The sequence below is a fragment of the Hypanus sabinus genome, chromosome 17 (assembly GCF_030144855.1).
Source record: "Hypanus sabinus isolate sHypSab1 chromosome 17, sHypSab1.hap1, whole genome shotgun sequence".
Lineage (NCBI taxonomy): Eukaryota > Metazoa > Chordata > Chondrichthyes > Myliobatiformes > Dasyatidae > Hypanus > Hypanus sabinus.
In genome coordinates, this window is record NC_082722.1 from 13,990,749 (window position 1) to 14,007,437 (window position 16,689).

A 16,689-nucleotide genomic window follows, 5' to 3' on the forward strand; every position below is an offset into this window, starting at 1 on the left:
AATTATTATGGGAGTGAACTTCCTAATATCAGCAGAAGATGTAACCCGCAGCCCAAAGCTGGAGTCGGGCATTGGCCAGCTGGCTCTACGAGGGTTCATGGACAACATCACAATAACAACTGTGTCACATGTCCAGGCAAGATGGGTGTTGGAAACCCTGGACAATGTAGCCACTTGGGCGAGGTTGTCCTTCAAGGCGAAGAAGTCCAGGTGTATCGTGATCAGAAAGGGCAAAGTAACTAGCAAGTTTAGCCTCCAAGTTCAGGGTGAGGTCATCCCTTCCATCGAAGATAACCCGATAAAATGCTTGGGGAAGTGGTTTAATGCATCACTGACAGATGGGGCCCATGTCACCAACACTGTGAAAGAGACAGACAAATGGCTGAAGAAGATTGACAAATCTGGACTTACTGGTAAATTCCAGACTTGGTTGTAATCAATACAGCCTTCTGCCCAGCTTCTCTGGCTCTTCACACTTTACGAGTTCCCCATGACTGCCGTAGAGGGCATCGAGAGGAAAACCAACAAGCCCCTGCGGAGATGGTTAGGAGTTCCCCCAAGCTTCTCTTCAGTGGGCCTCTCTATTCGATCCGGACAGCTGCAGCTTCCCCTATCTTCTGTTTTGGAGGAATTCAAGGTGGCTAAATGCAGAACTAAATGCTTAATAGCTTGAGAGATTCCAATGACGACCTGGTAAAGCAAGCAGGCATTACAACCAGATCTGGGCGCAAGTGGGTAGCCAACGCAGCAGTAGAGCTGTTCTCTGAAGCTGCAAGATATCATCGGCAACCCCTGCGTCGGGCAGTAAGGCCTCGGCTCAGTTCACTTCCAACAGTGGGGAAACGCAAGCATAAGGAACAGGCGTGACATGGTACAGGCAGAAGTACAGATCCGTGAGGAAGAGAAGTGGATGTCAAAGGCAGTGGAACAAGTGTCCCAGGGTGCCTGGACAAAGTGGAATCTGCCTATGTGCAAGATCTCATGGGCAGAATTATGGAGACTGGAGCCCTTCCGTATTTCCTTCCTCTTGCGATCCATTTATGACACCCTTCCTTCGCCATTACATCTGTACACATGGGAGATGAGAGAGGACCTGAACTGTAAGCTCTGTGGTCAAAAGGGGACACTGGCTTATATACTATCCAGGTGTAAAACAACTCTAATTCAAGGACGGTATAGGTGGCACCATGATAAGGTGCTGCTGGCTCTTGCTGACACACTAGAGCGAGAGATGCAAGAAGAGGTCAGCTGGCACAGATTTGAGGAAGGCCATACCCTTCATTAAAGAGGGAGCCAGGCCTTCCGTAACCAAACAACCAAAACCAAATCTGCTGCTAACAGCCAGGTCCTCGGAGATGAGGGTCGATGTGGAAAGGAGGCTGCAGTTCCCAGAGGTGGTGCACACAACCCTCCGCCTGGACATGATATTGTGGTTAACTGAAGATCGGAAAATAATTCTGGTTGAGCTGACAGTGCCGTGGGAGGATGGTTGGGAAGAGGCCTAAGAGAGAAGGGCCTTGAAGTACCAGCCCTTAGTGCAGGAGTGCAAAGACAAGGGATGGTAGGCATGGTTGTTCCCTGTGGAGTTTGGCTGCAGAGGTTTCCCAGCCAAATCAGCTTGGCGGTTGTTGTCAGCTCTGGGCCTGGACAAAAGGAGCAAAAATCAAGTAGCTTGTAGGATGGGGGAAGAGGCAGAACGAGCCTCTTGTTGGATTTGGAGTAGGCGAGAGGAGGGAAGCTGGAAGCCAGGAGCTGATAAGCAGTGATTTGGCCACGACTGCTGGCCCACCAACTGGAGAGTGTTGTGGTTAAGGGTTGAGACACTCTGTGAAGGTTGGGAACCATCTGATGACATCTGCTCCTGGCTGAAGGCTATGGTTACCTCATAAGGTATCTGGAGAATGCACCCTAACAGGTGTATGTAACATTTGTGAGGATTTTGCAATTGTTTGCAACATTTGCAATTGTTTTTTCTTTAAACAGACTACCTAATTAAATTCCTAAAACAAATAATTGTTTTCCACTGCACGCATTTCCCTGCATTCATGTTGTTTGAAATTTGGTTTTTTTACATTTAAACTAATTTGCAAGGGGGATGGGACCTGGAGTGATAGAGCAGTGAAAGAAGTACATGGGGTAAAGCCAGATCCAATAAATAGAGAGACTTTGAGGAAAGAGAAGCAGAATAAAGGGTGTAAAGGTAGTAAGGTAGAAGGGCTAAACTGCGTTTACTTCAATGCAAGAAGCATCAGGAACAAAGGTGATGAACTGAGAGCTTGGATACATACATAGAATTATGATGTAGTGGCCATTACAGAGACTTGGCTGGCACCAGGGCAGGAATGGATTTTCAATATTCCTGGATTTCAGTGCTTTAAAAGGGATAGAGAGGGGGGAAAAGGGGAAGAGGGGTGGCATTACTGGTCAGGGATACTATTACAGCTGCAGAAAGGGTGGGTAATGTAGCAGGATCCTCTTTTGAATCAGTATGGGTGGAAGTCAGGAACAGGAAGGGAGCAGTTACTCTACTGGGGGTATTCTATAGGCCCCCTGGTAGCAGCAGAGATACCGAGGAGCAGATTGGGATGCAGATTTTGGAAAGGTGCAAAAATGACAAGGTTGTTATCATGGGTGACTTTAACTTCCCTAATATTGATTAGCACTTGATTAGTTCCAAGGGTTTGGATGGGGCAGAGTTTGTTAAGTGTGTCCAGGATGGATTCCTGTCACAGTATGTTGACAGGCCGACTAGGGGGAATGCCATACTAGATCTAGTATTAGGTAATGAACCGGGTCAAGTCACAGATCTGTCAGTGGGTGAGCATCTGGGGGACAGTGATCACCGCTCCCTGACCTTTAGCATTATCATGGAAAAGGAGAGAATCAGAAAAGACAGGAAAATTTTTAATTGGGGAAGGGCAAATTATGAGGCTATAAGGCTAGAACTTGCGGGTGTGAATTGGGATGATGCTTTTGCAAGGAAATGTACTATGGACATGTGGTCGATGTTTAGGGATATCTTGCAGGATGTTTGGGTTAAATTTGTCCCGGTGAGGAAGATAAAGAATGGTAGGGTGAAGGAACCATGGGTGACAAGTGAGGTGGAAAATCTAGTCAGGTGGAAGAAGGCAGCATTCATGAGGTTTAGGAAGCAAGGATCAGATGGGTCTATTGAGTAATATAGGGTAGCAAGAAGGGGGCATGAGAAGGCCTTGGCGAGTAGGGTAAAGGAAAACCCCAAGGCATTCTTCAATTATGTGAAGAACAAAAGGAGTGAAGGTAGGACTGATTAGAGATAAAAGTGGGAAGATGTGCCTGGAGGCTGTGGAAGTGAGCGAGGTCCTCAATGAATACTTCTCTTTGGTATTCAGCACTGAGAGGGAACTTGATGACGGTGAGGACAATATGAGTGATGTTGATGTTCTGGAGCATGTTGATATTAAGGGAGAGGAGGTGTTGGAGTTGTTAAAATACATTAGGACGGATAAGTCCCCGGAGCCTGACGGAATATTCCCCAGGCTGCTCCACGAGGCAAGGGAAGAGATTGCTGAACCTCTGGCTAGGATCTTTATGTCCTCGTTGTCCACAGGAATGGTACTGGAAGATTGGAGGGAGGCGAATGTTGTTCCCTTGTTCAAAAAAGGTAGTAGGGATAGTCCAGGTAATTATAGGCCAGTGAGCCTTGAGTCTGTGGTGGGAAAGCTGTTGGAAAAGATTCTTAGAGATAGGATCTATGGGCATTTAGAGAATCATGGTCTGATCAGGGACAGTCGGCATGGCTTTGTGAAGGGCAGATTGTGCCTAACAAGCCTGATAGAGTTCTTTGAGGAGGTGACCAGGCATATAGATGAGGGTAGTGCAGTGGATGTGATCTGCATGGATTTTAGTAATGCATTTGACAAGGTTCCACAAGGTAGGCTTATTCAGAAAGTCAGAAGGCATGGGATCCAGGGAAGTTTGGCCAGGTGGATTCAGAATTGGCTTGCCTGCAGAAGGCAGAGGGTCATGGTGGAGGGAGTACATTCAGATTGGAGGGTTGTGATTAGTGGTGTCACACAAGGATCTGTTCTGGGACCTCGACTTTTTGTGATTTTTATTAACGAACTGGATGTGGGGGTAGAAGGGTGGGTTGGCAAGTTTGCAGACGACACAAAGGTTGGTGGTGTTGTAGATAGTGTCGAAGATTGCAGAGAGACATTGACAGGATGCAGAAGTGGGCTGAGAAGTGGCAGATGGAGTTCAACCCAGAGAAGTGTGTGGTGGTACACTTTGGAAGGACAAACTCCAAGGCAGAGTACAAAGTAAATGGCAGGATACTTGGTAGTGTGGAGGAGCAGAGGGATCTGGGGGTACATGTCCCCAGATCCCTGAAAGTTGCCTCACAGGTAGATAGGGTAGTTAAAAAAGCTTATGGGGTGTTAGCTTTCATAAGTCGAGGGATAGAGTTTAAGAGTCTTGATGTAATGATGCAGCTGTGTAAAACTCTAGTTAGGACACACTTAGAGTACTGTGTCCAGTTCTGGTCGCCTCACTATAGGAAGGATGTGGAAGCATTGGAAAGGGTACAGAGGAGATTTACCAGGCTGCTGCCTGGTTTAGAGAGTATGGATTATGATCAGAGATTAAGGGAGCTAGGGCTTTACTCTTTGGAGAGAAGGACGATGAGAGGAGACATGATAGAGGTGGACAAGATATTAAGAGGAATAGACAGAGTGGACAGCCAGTGCCTCTTCCCCAGGGCACCGCTGCTCAATATAAGAGGACATGGCTTTAAGGTAAGGGTAGAGAAGTTCAAGGGGGATATTAGAGGAAGGCTTTTCACTGAGAGAGTGGTTGGTGCGTGAAATGCACTGCCTGAGTCAGTGGTGGAGGCAGATACACTAGTGAAGTTTAAGAGACTACTAGACAGGTATATGGAGGAATTTAAGGTGGGGATTTATATGGGAGGCAGGGTTTGAAGGTCGGCACAACATTGTGGGCCGAAGGGCCTGTAATGTGCTGTACTATTCTATGTTCTGTGTTCTATAGGGATGAAAAGAAACAATGCTTTGATATGGGGCATCCCACCTAGTAATTTCCCCATGATTCAGAATTATTTATCCTATCAGACCCTTTATTTCTTCAATAAGCAGATCATACGATCCTAAGGATCTCAGAGGGAAATTGAATTCAGTGTACAGTATTCATTTAAAAAAATGAGGACATGGAACCAGATTATAAAGAGAAAGGAAAATTTATTGAGGATAGAAAGTAAAAGGGAAAGAGTGATGCTTTCTTAGAAATAACCAAAAGAGAATGCCTTTCAAATGCTTTTTCAATTCTAAAACATGTTCTTTTCATAATCTTTTTCTCTTTTCTCCATTTAGGACAAACATGAAGAAGGGATACATGGAACTGAATGACTTAAATCGAGATTTGATAAATGGTTACAAGATTCGCTGTAACAATCATACAGAGCTTCTAAGCTGTCTACGAGCAGTAAATCAGGCAATCCAGAGGGCTGGACACCTACGAGGTGGGTTAGAGCATGGTCTGATGAGATTTACAGTGAATAAATCTCAAGGTGGTGTATAGTGACATATACTTACTTTGATAATAAATTTGACTTTATCTTTGACATGATCATAAAAATAACTGGATAAACAAGGCACTGAGCATGCAACTCTTCATCAGTCAGGGTACTGAGTGCACTCAGACCCTGATTAACACTCAGGATGTGTTCCTCGGAGGTGGAGTGCTATATAAATCAGTGCTATGCAGGGTCATTATAACATTACATAAATGGAAATGTGTGCCTGATTTTTTAAAATAATCAAACCTGAGATATATGATATTTTATGTATAAACAATAATTAATTGAGTAACAAACATGCAAATAGGCCTAACCTGTGCATCAGTGGGGCAGCAACAATCCCAGCAGCAGCAGAGGGAAGCTGGTGGTGGTTACATCTTAGAGGAAGCACTGGGGTGTGGGCCCTCCTCTAACTTTGGCTTCTTCTTCAAATAGGTGTCGTGATCTGACTGCCTTTTCTTAAGTTTCCTCTCATGAAGCAGTTCTCGGAAGCAGGAAATCATGTCGAGAACTCCTCTCTTTGCCTTATTGCTTTGCTCCCAGTCAGGGTCATTATCGATGACTGGTCCATGAATTGTGTGATCGTGATGATACTAGTGCTGAGGAATTTTGTGGTGAGGTTTCTTGCTGGTGTTTCCTCTTCATCCATGTCCGCAGCTTCACCCAGGATGTATTACTCTGCCAATTTTCATAGCTCTTCATCATTCAGGCTCTCACCATGAGAATGCAGGAACTCTTTAACATCAACCTGATGCTGACCAGCTTTCAAATGTCATATCACTTGCAGTTTCACAGCCACACTAATGTTTTTCCTAGATGTACTACCCTCACTGGAAGTTGCAGGTTGTATTTCAGATATTATGAAAGAAATGGAATAAATTGGTGAGGGAGCAAAAATGCTTACCCACCTGGGGATGGCAGAGCATGAACTAATACATGATTGACAGTGAGTGGCTCAGGGCATATGTAAAGTGCTCTTATTGACTAACTGAGCATTTACTGTAATGGTGGCTGCTCTTGAGAAGTTTTAAGTGTTGTTTAGAATGAATTTTTGCCATTTTTAAACATTTCAATAAAGAATTTAATAACTGTGTTGAGTGAATAGGAGTTGGGACATTATATTGTATAAGAATTGCTAAGGCTTGGAGTACTGTGTGCAGTTTTGGTGGTCACCCTAACAGAATAGACATGGTTAAACTAGACAGAGTGCAAGGAACATTTACAAGGATGTTGCTAGGACAAGATGGCCTGATTTATATAGAGATGTTGGTCAGGCTAGGTCTTTATTCCTTGGAACATAAGAGAATGAGGGGTGTCCTTATGGGAGAGTTTAAAATGATGAGAGACATAGTTAAGATAGGTAAACAGTCTTTTCTCTCCAACCAAAGAAGACAAGCCTAAACAAGGGTGCATTGTTTTAAGGTGAGAGAGGAAAGACTTAAAAGGGATCTGAGGGGCAACTTTTTCCACACACAGATTGGTAAGTGTATGGAATGAGCAACCAGAAGAACTGTTCTGGGAGATAACAGTAATATCGTTTAAGAAGCACTTGGATAGATATGTTGAGAAGCCAGGCTTAAAGGGATAGAAGCTGAACACAGGAAATTGGGGCTAGCTGGGTGGGCACCATGGTCGGCATGAACTTACTGGGGCCGACAGATTTGCATTGCTCTTTGACTCTATACTCTTGAAAGATTGCATTGAAATGGTCAGGCGTATTGATAACAAGTCCATGGATTAAGTTTCATCATCGGGTAAGGAGAGTTTTAGCAGTGCCAGCGTAATCTAAACTCAGGATCAACACCAAGTTCTAAAATGCCTCTTGAGTTTTGTACTCTTACCAGAGAGAATGATGTCTTGATGGTCAGGAAATGGAGATTTTTGATGGAGACCAGATTCCATCTTCAGAATATTTCAAGTAATGCCTTAATAAAATCCACATACAACACATTCACTGCTTTGTCGTCATTCATATGTTTTGTCACTTCCTCAAAGAATTCAATCAGAATCATGAGGCACGACCTGCCCCTCACAAAGCCTTCTTCTATATCTAAGAAGAATATGCTTCTCCAAATGCTTATAATTCTTGTCCCTAAGAATCCTCTTCAATAGTGTGCCCACAACAGACATAAGACTCGTCTATGATTCCCAGAATTATTTTTGTTACCTTTCTTGAACAAAGGAATAACATTTGTTAAGCTCCAATCCTATGCCACTACTGTAGCTAGTGAGGATGCAAAGATCGTCGTTAAAGGTGCAGAAATCTTTTCCCTTGCTTCCAGTAGTAATTTGGGGTATAGCATGTCTAGCCCCAGAGACTTATCTATCCTAAGTTTTACAAAGTTCTAGCACATTGTCTTTCTTAACATCAATATGGTCCTGCATATCAACCTGTTCTATACTGACCTCAAGTTTGTCAAGATCCCTCTCACTGGTGACTAATGAAGCAAAGTATTCATTAAGGACCTTCCTTGCCTCCTCCAACTCCAGGCTTGTTTCCTCTTTTATCCCTGATTGGTCCTACCCTGACTTTAGTCATCCACTTGTTCTTTGCTTATGTGTTGAATGCTTTGGGGTTTTCCTTAATCCTACTCGCCAAGGCCTTCTCATGTCCCCTTCTTGTTCACCTAAGTCTACTCCTAAGGTCCTTCCTGGTTACCTAGTAACCGTCAATAGCCTGTTTGATCCCTGATTCCTAAATCTTAAGTATGCTTCTTTTTTTCTTTTTGCCTAGATGTGCCACATCTCTTGTCAACTATGGTTCCATCACTCGATCATCCTTTCCCTGCCTTAATGAGGCAAATCTGCCTGGAATTCCATGCAAGTGCTCCCTAAACAATCTCCAAATTTCCATTGTGCATCTCCCTGAATAGATCCATTCCCAATTTATGCTCCCAAGTTCCTGTCCAATAACATGGTACTTCACCCTCCTCCAATTAAATGCTTTACCATACTGCCTACTTTTTCTCTGTCCAAGGCTATCATAAAGATCAGGGAGTTGTAGTCACTGTCTCACCCATTGAAAGATGTGTCACCTGACCGAGTTGATTGTCAAGTACCACATCCAGTGGTACTCTAGTTGGCCTGTCCACATACTGAGTCAAGAATCCTTACTGGGCACATCTAATCAATTCCACCCCATCTAAATAGTTTGCATTATTGAAGTGCTAATCAATAATCTAGAAACTGCCTAGAATTTCCCTACTGCATAGCCCTCTATTTTTCTAAGCTCCATGTACCCATTTAAGAGTCTCTTAAAATACCCTAATGTATCTCCCTCTACCACCGTCAGTGGCAGTGCATTCAATGCACCCACCACCTTCTGTGTGGAAAAACTTACCTCTGGCATCCCCCTTGTACTTGCTTCCAAGCACCTTAAATTATGCCTCTCGTCATCATATACACCTCGATCAGGTCACCTTTCATTCTCTGTCGCTCCAAGGAGAAAAGACCAAGTTTACTCAACCTTTTCTCATAAGATACGCTCTCCAATCCAGGCAACATCCTCGTAAATCTCCTCTGCACTCTCTCTATATGTGGTGTCCCCATCCTTCCTGTAGTGAGGTGACTAAAACGGTACCTGGCACCCTTGTAATTTTCTAGAGCTCCTACAGCACCTAGTTTTTTGAACCTTTCATAAACGTTTCTTCTTAAATAGATTTTCTACATCCTTTGTACACCATGATTCTTTAACCCTACCATATTTTCCCTGCCTCAATACCTATGCAAAACGCAATGCAAATGTTCCCTGAACATTTGCTACATTTCTGCCGTGAGTTTCCTTGAGAACATCTGCTCCTAATTTATGTTCCCAAGTTCCTGCCTAATAGCATCATATTGCTCATACCCCAATTAAATGTTTCCCCAAATTGTCTGCTCCTATCCCTCTCTAGTGCCATGGTAAAGGAGATAAAGTTGTGATCATTACCTCCAAAATGCGCTCTCACCAAGAGATCTGACACCAGTTAGGTTCATTTCCCAATACCAGATCAAGTACAGCCTCTCCTGTAGTTGGCTTATCTACTTATTGCATCAGGAAACCTTCCTGTACACACCTAACAAACTCCACCCCATCTAAACCCCTTGCTCCAAGAAGATGCTGGAAAGTTAAAATCATCCATCACAACAACCCTATTATTATCATTGCACCATTCCAGAATCTGCCTCCTTGATGTCTCTTTTACTCTTTGGGGGGGGGGGGTAGGTCTATGAAAACACCCAGTGGAGTTATTGACCCCTTCCTGTTTCTGACTTCCACCCACAATGACTCAGTAGATAGTCCCTCCATGACTTTCTCCTTTTCTGCAGCCTTAATATTATCCCTGATTAGCAGGGCCGCTCCCCCAACTCTTTTGCCTCCCTCCCTGTCCTTTTTGAAACATCTAAAGCCTGTCCTTGAGACATCCAAGTCTCTGTAATGGCCATAACGTCATAGTTTCACGTATTGATCCTTGCTGTTAAGTTCATGCACTTTGTTTATGATACTCCTTGCATTAAAAAAGACACATCTCAAACCATCTGGCTGAGTGCATCTTTGCTCTAACATCTGCCTATCCTTCCTTAGAAACTCACTGCAAGCTGTCACTACTTGTGTGTCAACCACCCTATCCTTTGCCTCTTCACTTCAGTTCCCATCTCCTGCAAATCTAGTTTAAACCCTCCCCAATAGCATTAGCAAACCTCCCTCCCAGGATATTGGTTCTCCTCCACTTCAGGTGCAACCTGTCTCGCTTGTACAGGTCATGCCTTCCCCCTCAGCAGTATCCAAAGGGATATACCGGTTGCTGAGAGAAATGGTCACAAATGCACTGACTTCCTTCTCCTGTTACCTCTCTCGGTGTTCACCCATCTGCACTCTGGGTGTAACCACCTGTTCACAAGTCATACCTATCGATTGCTCTGCCTCCCGGATGATCCTAAATTCATCTAACTTTAATTCCAGCTCCTTAATGTGATCTTTCATGAGCTGGAGTTGGCGGCATTTCCCACAGGTGTATTCATCAAGCAGACTAACAGCTTCCATGAATTCCCACATCGTACAGGAGGAGCATTCCACTGCTATATCTGCCATACTGCCTGCACTGTATAATGAGCAAGCAAGACCAAATCTTCTAACTTGTTTCAAGCTCAATTTCTTCTTGTTGAAGCCTCTTGAGTCAAAGCCTGACGCTCCTACTCTCACCACTGACCTATTCCCAACAATTGCCGCCTCACTTGCCCCTTCTGTACCTTTATTTAATTCACAGTGCTCTAGTCCCGATGCTGATTAGACCTCTGGAATTTCTGACTGCCCATGAAGTTCTTTTATACAAACTTCGCTGACCTGCAAGTAACTTCATCGAAGTGGTCTGCTCCCAGCATTGATTGAATCTCTGGAAGGCTGAGACAGGCTGAAAGTGGTGATTAGGAATTGGTTATTAATGACTTTGAGAGTATTTTGAGCTAGTAAAAGCTGCAGAAACCATATTGGTGAGGTTTAGATTTGCTAAATTGGAAAGATTGCATATTTAATAGCTTTGGTATGGAAGGTGTTGGAAAAAAAGACAATCGTTTGCATGCAGGAAGGCATCAATGATTGCATATTTGAGATAAGTCCTGATGATGGTAGATTTAGAGTATAGTAATGAAGAAAACAAAGCAATTATAATCTCCTCACTTGTGTTCCTGTCTCTGGTGTTAGAATGAGCAGTTTAGTAGGACTACAAGCAGAAGTTCAGTTTATACACTAATAGAGTTTTGAGAGAGCATGAAAGAAGATAGAAGTTGGTCATGGCTAGAATTAACTCCTTCCTCAGCAAGGACCTCGACCCCCTGCAATTTGCCAATAGGTCTATGGCATATGCAATCTCAATGGCACAAAGTGTCAGAAATAAGGCGGATGAGCTTGAAGCCCAGGTGCGAATGGGTAACTATGATGTTGTTGGGATAACGGAGACATGGCTGCAGGGAGATCAGACCCGGGAAATGAATGTACAAGGGTATACGTGCTATCGTAGGGACAGAAATGTGGGCAGAGGGGGTGGGGTGGCCCTGTTGGTGAGGAATGAGATTCAGTCCTTTGCAAGGGGGGGACATAGGGTCAGGAGAAGTAGAGTCTGTGTGGATAGAACTGACGAACAGTAAGGGCAAAAGGACCCAAATGGGTGTTGTCTACAGGCCACCAAACAGTAGCATGGATATTGGGTGCAAGTTGAATAGGGAGTTAACATTGGCATGTGGCAAAGATAATGTCACAGTAGTTATGGGGGATTTCAACATGCAGGTGAACTGGGAGAATCAGGTTGGTGCTGGACCACAGGATTGGGAGTTTGTAGAGTGCCTATGGGATGCATTCTTGTAGCAGCTTATACGAGAGCTGACCAGGGACAAGACTATTCTGGATTTAGTGTTATGTAATGAACAGGATTTGACAAGTGATCTTGCAGTAAAGGAGCCATTAGGAGGTAGTGATCACAATATGATTAAGTTTTTATCTGCAATTTGAGAAGGATAAGGGCAGCTCGGAAGTGTCAGTGTTGCAGATGAACAGGGGAAACTATGGAGCCATGAGGGAGGAGCTGGCCAAAGTTGACTGGATGGATAGCCTAGCAGAAAAGACAGTGGAACAGCAATGGCAGGTAATTCTTGGGAATAATGCACAAGGTGCAAAATCAGTTCATCCCCCAGAGAAGGAAGGATTCAAAGGGGGGAAAAGGGCCACAGTGGTTGGCAAAGGAAGTCAGAGATTGCATAGCATTAAAAAAAAGGAAATATGATAGAGCTAAGGTGAGTGGGAGGACAGATGATTGGGAAGTTTTTAAGGAACAACAGAACTTAACTAAAAATACGGGGAGAAAAAATGAGGTATGAACGCAAGCTACCCAGGAATATAAAGGAAGATAGCAAAAGCTTTTTTAGGTATGTGAAGAGAAAGAAGATAGTTAAGAACAATTTTGGGCCCTTGAAGAATGAATTGGGTGAAATTGTTATGGGAAACAGAGAAATGGCAGAAGAATTTAATGAGTACTTTAGATCTGTTTTCACTAAGGAAGACACAAGCATTCTTCAGATGTATGGATGGGCCAAGGACATAGGGTAACAGAGGAAATGAAACAGATTGACATACGGAAGGAAACGGTGATGAGAAGACTGATGGGACAGATCCCCAGGTCCAGATGGTCTGCATCCTAGGGTACTAAAGGAGGAGGCCCTGGAAATTGCGGGTGCATTGGTAATCATTTTCCAATGTTCCTTAGATTCAGGATCAGTTCCTGAGGATTGGAGAATGGCTAATGTTATCCCACTTTTTAAGAAAGGAGGGAGGGAGAAAACAGAGAACTATCGACCTGTCAGCCTGACATCGGTGGTGGGGAAGATGCCAGAGTCCATTATTAAGGATGAAATAGTGGCAAAGCTAGATAGCAGTGATAGGATTGGGCCGAGCCAGCATGGTTTTACCAAGGGTAAATCATGCTTGACTAATCTGTTGGAGTTTTTCGAGGATGTAACCAGGAAGTTAGACGGGGGAGATCCAGTGGACGTAGTGTATCTCGATTTTCAGAAGGCATTTGATAAGGTCCCACATAGGAGATTGGTGGGTAAAATCAAAGCTCATGGCATTGGGGGAAGACATTGACATGGATAGAAAACTGGCTGGCAGATAGAAAGCAAAGGGTAGCGGTCAATGGGTGTTTCTCGGAATGGTAGGTGGTGACTAGTGGGGTGCCACAGGGCTCGGTATTGGGACCACAGCTGTTTACAATTTACATCAACAATTTAGGTGAAGGCATTGAGAATAACATCAGCAAATTTGCTGATGGTACTAAGCTGGGTGGCAGTGTGACATGTGATGAGGATGTTAGGAGAATTCAGGGTGACTTGGATAGGCTGGGTGAGTGGGCAGATACTTGGCAGATGACGTTTAATGTGAATAAGTGTGAGGTTATCCACTTTGGGAGTAAGAACAGGAAGGCAGATTATTACCTGAACAGTGTAGAGTTAGGTAAGGGAGAAATACAAAGAGATCTAGGAGTCCTTGTTCCTCAGTCACTGAAGGTGAATGAGCAAGTGCAGCAGGCAGTGAAGAAGGCTAATGGAATGTTGGCCTTTATTACAAAGGGAATTGAGTACAAGAGTAAGGAAATCCTCTTGCATTTGTACAGAGCCCTGGTGAGACCACACCTGGAGTATTGTGTATAGTTTTGGTCTCCAGGGTTAAGGAAGGACATCCCGGCTGTAGAGGAAGTGCAGCGTAGATTCACGAGGTTAATTCCTGGGATGGCTGGACTGTCTTACGCAGAGAGGTTAGAGAGACTGGGCTTGTACATGCTGGAATTCAGGAGATTGAGAGGGGATCTGATTGAAACATATAAGATTATTAAGGGATTGGACAAGATAGAGGCAGGAAATATGTTCCAGATGCTGGGTGAGTCCAGTACCAGAGGGCATGGTTTGAGAATAAGGGGTAGGTCATTTAAGACAGAGTTAAGGAAAAACTTCTTCTCCCAGAGAGTTGTGGGGGTCTGGAATGCACTGCCTCGGAAGGTAGTGGAGGCCAATTCTCTGGATGCTTTCAAGAAGGAGCTAGATAGCTATCTTATGGATAGGGGAATCAAGGGATATGGGGACAAGGCAGGAACCTGTTATTGATAGTAGTTGATCAGCCATGATCTCAAAATGGCGGTGCAGGCTCAAAGGGCCGAATGGTCTACTTCTGCACCTGTTGTCTATTGTCATATGGCCTTGGATCACCCGGACAATACCAACACCCATGTCACCATGTCACCCATGCTGATCGTTGACTAAAAGTCAGCACTTAACACAATCAGTCCTGATAAATAAGCTACAGAACCTGGGCCTCTGTACCTCCCTCTGCAACCGGATCCTCGACTCCTCCTTACTGACAATCAACACTGGCAGGGGTGTGTGCTTAGCCCACTGCACTTCTGTCTCTATCCCCATGGCTGTGTAGTTAGGTATAGCTGAAATGCCACCTATAAATTTGCTGATGATACAACTATTGTTGGTAAAATCTCAGATGGGGAAGAGAGAGTGTACAGGAACGAATGAGATAGACCAGCTAGTTGAGTGGTGTCACAGCAACAACCTTGCTCTCAATGTCAGTAAGATGAAAAAGTTGATTGTGGACGTCAGGAAGGGCTAGACAAGGGGACATGAACCAATATTCCTAGAGGGATCAGAAGTGGAGAGAGTGAGCAATTTCAAGCTCCTGGGTGTCAAGATCTCTGAGGATCTAACCTAGTCCTAACATATCGATGCGGCTATATTTCATCAGAAATTTGAAGAGATTTGGTTGTCAACAAATACACTCAAACTTCTATAGATGTACAGTGGAGAGCATCCTGACAGGCTGCGTCACTGTCTGGTATTGGGGTGGGGGTTGGTGGTTGGGGGGGCTACTGTACAGGACTGAAAGAAGTTACAGAAAGTTGTAAAATCAGTCAGCTCCATCTAGCATTTGTAGTATCCAAGACATCTTCAAGGAATGGTGCCTCAGAAAGAAGATGCCCATTATTAAGGACTCCCATCAGCCAGGGCATGCACTCTTCTCATTGCTACCATTAGCAATGAGGTACAGAAGCCTGAAAGTACACACTCAGCAATTCAGGAACAGCTTCTTCCCCTCTGCCAAACGAATCCTAAATGGATATTCAACCCATGAACTTTTTTCCCCTTCTTAATATATACTTTTGTTTTTGCACTATTTTTAATCCATTCAATATACATAGATATTCTACTGTCATTTTTTTCTATATTATCATGTATTGCATTGTACTGTTGCTGCTAAGTTAACAGATTTCACAACACGACTGTGGTAATAAACCTGATTCTGATTCTGCAATAGGAGGGAAGTTGTGGAAAGACTGATTTTCACTAGGCCAGGTAGCGGGAGTTTGAACCTTGGTGGGAAAAGGATGGAAACAAATTAGAACATTAGATAGTTCTTATTTTGACAAGAACCGGCCATTTAGCCCAACGAAGCTTATCAAATTCCTATTCACATAGTGTGTTGAAATAACTATCAAGTTTAGATTTGGAAGTCTCTAAGGTACTACTCTCAACTACAGAACTAGGTAGTTTGTTCCATGTGTCCACAGTTCGCTGTGTAAAGAAATGCTTCCTGATGTTAGTCTGAAATCTTCCGTAAACCAGTCTGACTCTAAGGCCCCTTGTCTTCGTTGATGGATTAATTTTAAAGTTGCAGCTGACATCCACTTGTACCTTTAATAATTTTGAGCACTTCTATCATGTCTCCTCTTATTCTACATCTACTTAAGCGAGAAAGATTTAATTCTTTCCATCTTTCTTTAAAGCTCATACCCTACAGACATGGAATGACTTTTGTCACCCTTCTCTGAACTCTCTCCAGTGCCTTCACATCCCTCACAAAATATGGAGACCAAAATTGTACATAGTACTCAAGGTGTGTACAAGTGCATTATATAGCTTAAGGAGAACATCCCTAGACTTAAACTCCACTGAATGGATTTTATAGCCCAACATTCCTTTCTAATCACTTCTGTGCATTGTCTACATGTTGATAGTGATGAGTCTACCATACATGTTAGGAGTTTGTATGTATAATCACAGACCTCTTTAAGTACCTTTGGACATATGATGCAGCAGAGCAGTTTATGCGATTATCAGTGATTGAGAAGTCCATGCTTGTGTTTGACATGAAGATGGAGAAGATATTGAGAGAGTTAAAGAAGGTGGCTGTTATTTTTGCTTTTCAGATGAAAAAATTTAAAACTGCTTCAATAGTACCCTTGAAATTCATTATCAATACCACCTAGGGCTTAGAAACATCACCAGGTTTCCTATCATACAATCCTAACTTAGAAATAGATGGGTGTTCCTCCATTATTGTTGGCTTCAAATTCTGGAACACTGAGGAAGTGCCTTAACCAGAATAGTTCAACAGCATGTGTGCCACCATATTATCCCTGTATAATAATTTTTTAAAAAATCCTCATAATTAATCAGAATCAGGTTTATTATCACCGGCATGTGGTGTGAAATTTGTTAACTTAGCAGCAGCAATTCGATGCAATACATAATCTAGTAGACAGAAAATAAATAAATAAAATGAAACAATAATAATAAACAAGTAAATT

At 43.5% G+C, this 16,689-nt stretch overlaps 1 protein-coding gene across 2 annotated transcripts in view; it reads left to right on the forward strand.

Annotated features, from left to right (window-relative positions):
* bbs2 (Bardet-Biedl syndrome 2) overlaps positions 1-16,689 on the forward strand; it is a 168,084-nt gene that overhangs the window by 140,463 nt on the left and 10,932 nt on the right. For both annotated transcript variants that reach the window (XM_059992557.1, XM_059992558.1), the window contains exon 17: positions 5,367-5,515. In XM_059992557.1, coding sequence (XP_059848540.1) covers positions 5,367-5,515 — 149 coding nt within the window. The remainder of the gene's footprint in view (positions 1-5,366; positions 5,516-16,689) is intronic.